The 8,539-nt window shown below is 38.9% G+C and overlaps 2 protein-coding genes across 2 annotated transcripts; both read left to right on the forward strand.

Annotated features, from left to right (window-relative positions):
* The first annotated feature begins 229 nt into the window (after positions 1-229).
* Positions 230-3,324, forward strand: LOC121759591 (pentatricopeptide repeat-containing protein At5g43790-like). The gene is made up of 2 exons (XM_042155243.1): positions 230-348; positions 1,370-3,324. Exon 2 carries the CDS (start codon positions 1,498-1,500, stop codon positions 3,295-3,297), a length of 1,800 nt encoding a protein of 599 aa, XP_042011177.1. The 5' UTR covers positions 230-348; positions 1,370-1,497; the 3' UTR covers positions 3,298-3,324.
* Positions 3,325-5,614: 2,290 nt separating this feature from the next.
* On the forward strand, positions 5,615-6,829 carry LOC121759695 (phospholipase A(1) DAD1, chloroplastic-like). Its single transcript, XM_042155371.1, has one exon. It carries the CDS (start codon positions 5,615-5,617, stop codon positions 6,827-6,829), a length of 1,215 nt encoding a protein of 404 aa, XP_042011305.1.
* Positions 6,830-8,539: the final 1,710 nt, after the last annotated feature.

Raw genomic sequence — 8,539 nt, forward strand, 5'->3', positions numbered from 1 at the left:
TACATAAAAATAATGTCTCATTTACTCTGTGATTATAATAACTCGAATTTTAGTTAGCAAAGAAACATCTTACTATTATTAATTAAGGTCCACTTCACCAGTACATAAAATTATGATTAATGACCCAAAAATGACATTTGAATAAAGCCCACAGACTTCAACATTATAATTCGGCCCAATATAATTTGTATCAGCCATCTATGAGTAGTACAAATTTGTAAGTAAATGCTATCACTAAGCAGAAAGATAGAGCAGAACGAATACAGAAAAGTCTGGGAATCGCTCAGACTCAGTTATATATGTATTGATGTTGTTGGTTACCGAATTGAGGCTAGAAGCAAGATATAGGTAATTTGGTACTCCATGTTTCTCCGCTTTTGATATTGATGGTGATGTTTTTTTAATGCGGCTGTGCTGCTTATGCGCATTCTAACTGTTTGATAATATGGCTGAATGACATTTGCTGCAATTAGTTCTAGTTAAAATGCTAATTCAATTTTCTATTGTGTGTAGATCTTTCTGGAAATAAGTATCGTTTAGTCTGTTTGAAGCGGAAATTTTTGTGGTAATAGTTTCAGTGTTTAATGTGATTTTGTAGAAACAATGCCGAGGTTGAATATGATTTTGATCTGAGGGTATTCTCCGGTAGAGAGTGTAAGAGATGAATTTCTGTATTAACTCGGTCTTGATTGAAATTTGAAATGATTGGTTAAATTGGAAAGCTTTAGAGCAATTTGAGAAATCCTGTTATATGTTGGAGTAGTATTATGTAATTATAGCTTCATTTTTTCCTGTATTGTTCTCCAGCACGCTTTTCATGCATGTGTAATTAAGGTATGGTGCTTGATACCGTAGTCTCGATGAAATTTGATGCTTATGCAATTCATGTGTTGGTCTGTTTAAGCTTCATATATCCTAAAAGGATTTTCTTGTAGTAATGATACTGATGAATTTCATTTGTTAGTGGAGAGGAAGTAATAGTAGACTATGGTGACAGACCTTAATTAGTTGGCAATTACCTGCGAATCTACTTGTAGCTTGATTAAGGTAGAACGTCAAAATTTGAGTTGGCCATTGTATTTGTGTATGGCTTGGTTATGGTGAATAATTATTGGTGTAGTGAGAACAAATTCGGTGATTCCTAAGTTTCCTAACAATCTCTCATGCATTACTTCACTGAATTATAACTCTGCCTGTGCATAGCATGTAGTTGGACTTGATTGCTAATACTACGTAGAGTGCAGTGCCACTTTTTCGTCCTAAATTTACATAAGAATTTGTGATTTGAGGCATGGACTCTATCTGGTAACAACTTCTTGTTGGAATTATATGTTTGTAACTACTTATATTTTTCTCGATCACTTTCCAGATTCCATTCCAGAGAATGCACAAAACGAATCTCTGAAGCAAAAGACCTGTCTTATAGTCCACGTACTGAATGCTAAAGGGATAAGGGATACAAGATGAGCTTTTTGGTGTCGCAAGATCAACCCCGACATGATGAGAGCAGTAAGCCCAACACTCGACTGTCCAATCCTCCACCTCTTGCAAAAATGCAAGACTTTCAATACTTTGAAACAAGTACATGCTCAAATGATCACAACTGGCCTCATTCTCCACACCTACCCTATCAGCCGTATTCTCCTCATGTCTTCTTCACTGTCTCCATTACCCTACACGTTAGCCATGTTCAGCCGTGCCCCAAACCCAAGCATATTTCTTTACAACACCCTCATCTCACGCCTCACTCTAAACAATCAAGTGAAACTTGCCCTTTCTCTTTATGATCAGATGCTTTCTGACCCCGATCTCAGACCCAATAATTATACATACCCATCTCTATTCAAGGCATTTGCAGCCCAAAAATGGTTCAAACACGGCCAAGCCCTACATGCGCACATCCTAAAATTCATTTACCCTCTTCACGACAATTTTGTTCAAGCCTCATTGCTTAATTTTTATTCAAGATGTGGAAGAGTAGATATTGCTAGATATTTCTTTGATCAGATAATGGAACCAGACTTAGCAACATGGAACTCTATATTATCTGCTTATGCACGGAACTCTAGTGTTAGCTTATCCGGCGACCCTCGCCTTTTGGATGAGAACACAAGTTCATCTCTGGAGGTTTTAAATCTGTTTAGCCACATGCAGAAGTCTGGGGTAGAGCCAAGTGAAGTGACATTAGTCGCCATAATTTCTGCATGTGCCGAATTAGGCGCCCTTGGCCAAGGCATCTGGGCACATGTTTATATAATCAAGAACGCACTTAGCCTCAATCACTATATCGGCACAGCACTAATTACCCTCTACACAAATTGTGGCTGTCTTGGATTTGCTAGTCAATTGTTCTACCAGCTGCCTCATACAGATATATTCTGTTTCAATGCCATGATTAGAGGTCTTGCAATCCATGGCCGTGGATGCGAGGCTCTTGATTTATTTGAGACAATGAAGCATAAGGGTCTCGCCCCCGATGATGTGACAATGCTGGCTGTAATGTGTGCTTGCTCACATGTGGGATTGGTGGGTGAAGGGCGCAGATATTTTGAGTTGATGACCAGTATCTACGGACTTGAGCCTAAAATTGAGCACTATTGTTGCCTGGTGGATCTTTTGGGTCGAGCTGGGCTGGTTAAGGAAGCTGAGGAAAGGATTCTGACCATTCCAATGAAGCCTAATGCGGTTTTGTGGAGGTCTTTACTTGGGGCAGCTCGAGTTCATGGAGATCTCGAGACAGGTGAAGTTGCACTAAAGAAGCTAGTAGAGCTGGACCCGGAGACTAGTGGGAATTATGTGCTTTTGTCGAACATGTATTCATGCATGAAGAAATGGGACGAAGCCAAAAGAGTAAGGCAGTTGATGAAAGAGCGGGGCGTGGAGAAAATGCCGGGGAGCAGTTTAGTTGAAGTTGATGGTTCAATGCACGAGTTTCTTGCTGGTGACAAGAGCCATCCTCGGGCTAGAGAAGTGTATTTAAAACTGGAGGAGATGAACGCGAAGCTGCAGGAGCGCGGGCATCGTGCAAGAACTCGAGAAGTGTTGTTTGACATCGAGGAGGAAGACAAGGAAGACGCTCTTTCTTACCACAGTGAGAGGCTAGCCATCGCGTTCGCACTCATCGCGACAGATTCTTGCACGCCGGTGAGGATCATAAAGAACCTCCGGGTATGTGTGGATTGCCATTCTAGTACTAAGCTTTTATCTCTCATATATGGAAGAGAGATTATAGTTAGAGATAGAACTAGGTTCCACCACTTCAACAATGGCAGCTGCTCTTGTTTGGACTACTGGTAGAAATTAATCTTTTACTTATTTGGTGTTGTTCGTGAGATTCAAACTTAAATCTTAGTACTATATTTTAACCACAAACATCCATTTTTATAAATTATAGTCGTCCCTAATTCATCAATTATTACTCCTATGCTTGAAAGTACAAAACAGAGTATTTTACTACTATAAATTATACTACTTCAAACGTATTTCTACTAAATACTCCCTCCGTCCGAGAATAGGAATCTCGTTTTTCCATTTTAGTCTGTCCGCGAATAAGAGTCTCGATTCATTTTTACTATAATTGTTAATAGGATCTCACATTCCACTAACTTATTCTACTCACATTTCATTTGAAACTAATATATACATGTGGGAGTCATATTTCACTAACTTTTTTCCACCGATTTTTCTTCATATTTTTTAAAACTCGTACTGCCAAGAAATGAGACTTCTAATGGCGGACAGAGGAAGTAAATACCAAAGCACAATTTGCGAGAGTATTTTAATAGTACTATATTTGAAGACGTAACATATTTAGGTAATGTTAATGCGTGCGAGAGGTAAAAGCAAACATATCTTATCAAAACCAAATTATTGTAATGTGACATTTTAAGATTTCCTATAAAATTAATTCAATTCTATTTTTGACAAGTTTTTAAGGTCCATTATATTCTTTATTAATAATACTGTAATCATTTTTTAATAATCTCTCTCATATTTTAGCAATTTCACCTTAAAACTCGTGTCGTCCCCAAATTCCATACTTTCATAAGACGGAGGGAGTGTTATATCAATAAATTATAATAAGAACTTGATTTTTAAGATTAGTAAAACTTTTTTATTTTAAATTTAATTTTGTTCTCCATTAAAAAAATATTTTTGCTGAGAAATACTTCCTCCGTCCTCAATTATGCGTACCACTGTGACTTGACACAAATAATATGTTTGAGTAAATGAGTTAATGAAATGTCTGACCTATTAATCCATCAAAAATAATGATCCATAATATAAAAAAATAATGAAAACATTCCAAAAAATGACTTATTTATCTAAAATAATAGTAGTATAATAAAATAAAATAAAATAATAATGAAAAACGTTCCAAAAAATGTGACAAAATTATGGATATAGAGGATATATTTATTTCGTAAAAATGTGAGGCTGTATAATTTAATTGGTGAATGCTTTGGGCTGACAATTTCTCAAAAGTGTGTCAAATCAGCCCGTATTCGTGTCCTATTAAAATAGAAAATATGAGCAAGGGTCAAATCTCCCCAATATATACATGGCCCATGTTTCCTGCCGTCAATTTAAAAACAAATTGAAATTGACTTGCTCTCAACATTTCTCCGTCCAGCAGATTTAATGTGAGCCGTTGATCCCCATTTTGCCTTCTCATCCAACAGCACAACCGGTTTCTGTTTTTCCGGTTATATACAACTATTCCCCCTACCAACCCTAGCATATCACGTACTCCACATATATAGTATCTAAGGTAAAAATTGTGCCACATATATAGTATTCCTGTATATATGTGTATTCACATTATTTTTTTATTCGTTGTTGATAATGACTGATTTAGCTATGAGTAGATTCAACCAATTTCATCGTCGGCCCATAAAGATTGGGAAACTACATAAACTAGACATTTGCAATTCTGGTCGGCCATACAGTCTATCAGCTACGTACGCTCAACCTTTCTTTGTCCGCCATTGATCACAAGTGACAACTGCCACAATACTAGCGACATCCTTCTTCAATGTGTATGATTTCACAAATTCTATATATTTCTATCATTGGATTTGGTTGTTTATGCACTATATTCCCTATGTTCCACAAATATATGTGCAGTTTTCATTTTTGTCCGTCCCATAAAAATATGAGCATTTCATTTATTGAAAGTTGTTCTCAACTCATTATCCATATACATCAATTTATTTACAACTTTTACACTATGGTCCACTATTAAACACTAATAATAATATGAGCCCCACTATCTACTAATAGTACTTAAACTACCATTCTCCTATTCTCTCTTACTTTACAAATTGCGCATTAATTCTCTCCTATTCTCGCATTAATTTTCAAATACACATACTTTTGGACGAAGGGAGTATCATATGGATGTATGACTTTAGTTACATTGATATCTAGGTGTTCCACAATCTTGACCAACCACATGCACACTTTATACTACACTCTACACACTCACTTCTCGCTTATAAAAAGCCCAACTCAAACACTCTCCAATTAAAGTAAAAACTAGTCTTCTCCACTCCTCCACAAATAAAGACGTAGAGCTGCTCCCAAAAATCCAACAATAAATCATAGAAAGAATATGAGTTTCCCAATTACAAAATATGTACGGCCATGCATTCAAGCATCCATCCCCACACTTCAAAATGTGGGCACCATCACTAATCCCACCACTACTATCACCTTCAAACCTCAATTTCCAAATAAATTGTCCTCCTCACCGTCGCCGTTGTCATCGCCATCGCTGCCCAAGCTGAGCCACAGGTGGGAGTACTACCAAGGCGTCGACAACTGGAAGGGCCTCCTCGACCCCCTCGACGACACCCTACGCCTCGAGATCATAAGGTACGGAAACTTCGTCGAGGCCGCCTACTGCTCATGCAACTTCCACCCCTCCCCCTCCACCCCATACGCCTCCTGTCGCTTCCCCAAATCAAAAATCCTGTCCCAGTCTGGCTTTCCCGCCACTGGCTACCGCGTCACAAAGAATCTCACCGCCACGTCAGGGATCCACCTGCCTGGCTGGGCCCCCACCTGGATGACCATGCGGTCCAGCTGGATCGGCTACATCGCCGTCTGCCACGACCGCCGCGAGATCGCCCGCCTAGGCCGCCGTGACATCGTCATCGCCCTCCGCGGCACCGCCACCGGCCTCGAATGGCTGGAGAATATGAGAGCCGCTCTAACGCCGTTAACTAACGGCGACGGCGATAACGAGGCGATGGTGGAAAGCGGTTTCCTTAGCTTGTACACGTCAGCATCCGGCAACAAACCCAGCCTGCAAACCCTAGTGAGAGAGGGGATATCGAAGATCATGCAGAAATACGGCGGCGAGCGCCTCAGCCTCACCATCACCGGCCACTCCCTCGGCGCCGCGCTGGCGACGCTGGCGGCCTACGACGTCAAAGAGACGTTCGCGGACGCGCCGATGGTGACGGTGATCTCATTCGCGGGGCCGCGCGTGGGGAACTGGAGCTTCCGGTGCCGCCTCGAGGAGCAGGGGACGAAGGTGCTGCGCATCGTCAACTCCGACGATGTGATCACCAAGGTGCCGGGATTCTTCATCGGCGGCGACGAGTTATCGGCAGGGTGGGTGCGGAAGGTGCAGTGGGTGTACGCGGACGTCGGGTGCGAGCTGCGGCTGAGCAGCCGCGACGCGCCCGGCCTCAACGGGATCAACATCGCCGCCTGCCACGAGCTCAAGACGTACCTGCGTCTCGTCGACGGCTTCGTCGGCTCCAACTGCCCCTTCCGCGCCACCGCTAGAAAAATGATGAACAAAACCTTTGCTCAATAATTTTAATACTAACATGAAGTTTGGTCAGATAATGGTTTCTCCTGCAACTTTAAAAAAAAAATTAGTCGTTAACCACTAAATTTGAATTTGTTTGCAATTATCTTGTGGCGAAAATATTAGATAGTCTATATATGTATAGTACTCGTACTATATTATTAAAGTTATTTTTCAAGCAAACGATGTCGTTTTCTTCATGAATAAGTGATATTGAGTATTGTTTAATTAACTAGCAGGCAGCGGTAGCGTGAACATACTATGATTTCTTGGCTGTCATATCACGTGCAATTCCAACATACAATTTCAGCAATAAAATCAGCCTGGGGTCATTGCAAATAAATCCGGAATTTGAGTGAACTTTCGACAATTTCCCTTTCTTACTTTACCTAAATGTAGTACTAAAAAACCCAAACTTTGTGAAGTTAACGTGGAGTGATCTTTGCAGAAAAGATCAAGTGTAGGAAATATTCTTCATATATGAATAGCCACGTGTCATGGAAGTTTCTTCTCGAAAAGGTTTTATTTTGGTTTATTTGGCAAAAAGAGTGATAACAATCGTAACAATTATTAGTACACCTACCATTGAGCCGGAAACGCCGTCCAAATACAAATTCAAACGCCACCGACCGGTTTGCTTGGAAATTTATTTCTATGTAAGTAGTAATTAAAAAGTAATTTATCAAACTATGAAATAATTCCACGTATAAATATAGTATATACTTAAACACAATATAATTTTTAGTAGTAATATTTTAAACTATAAAAGTAAAAGAATATTAGTGGGAGCTTAAGCCTCTTCCTTCTTCTACCGCATCCGCCTCTGCACATTGATGATCTTAATAGTTATTTAATTATGCGATTTTAGTTTTTAATAAAACATAAATACGTACAATACAATGTAACCCGAAACAAAACACAAGGTTACCTGAAAATAACAACACAAGGGTATAACTCTCTTATAAGTTAAAATTTGTTAGATCATTCGATATTTGAATACTCCATAATTTATAATATCGTTGTGCACTGATTTAAATTAGTAATCTTATTTTTTTAAAACGGCTTCATATCATGTATCGATAGAATGTCATCTGTTTCGATTCTATCCAGGGACGGATCCATATGGGCGTCACAAGGGGCAATTGCCCCTGCTGAAAAAAATTATTTATACTATTTTGATTATTAATTTTTAAATTTTTTGAAATATCCTCTATATATGCCCCTTCTCTAATTCTTAAAATATCTTTATATGTATTTTTGCCCCACCTATATAGAATTCCTGACTCCGTCCCTGATTCTATCAATAGTTTTTTGTTCAAAAGTTGTGTATACACTTGTTAGAGTTGTTGGGTATGTAATTGCTTTACGGACGAATGCAGTGTATAAAATAATAAAGGTAAGTATTCTTCTCTATATTCCTTAAAACTAATGCAGAGTTAAAATGGAAGCTATAATTCTGAGGAAAGGGAGTAAGTGTTATTAAACATAAAATAAATTTTTATTATCAATTCACTTAATTGGCCACATGAATAAGTGGCCCTGGTCGGTGGTTAAATTAGACTCGGAAATATGCATATCGGCTCACAACCTACAAGCTGTAATTATCAAAGAATCAGATGTCCACTTCAATAAAGTTACGTCCCAATTAAACCACTTATCACAGTCCAAAATTTTCAATAATGTAATGATTGTTATCAATATATATCATGATTTGTA

The sequence above is a fragment of the Salvia splendens genome, chromosome 2 (genome assembly GCF_004379255.2).
Source record: "Salvia splendens isolate huo1 chromosome 2, SspV2, whole genome shotgun sequence".
Lineage (NCBI taxonomy): Eukaryota > Viridiplantae > Streptophyta > Magnoliopsida > Lamiales > Lamiaceae > Salvia > Salvia splendens.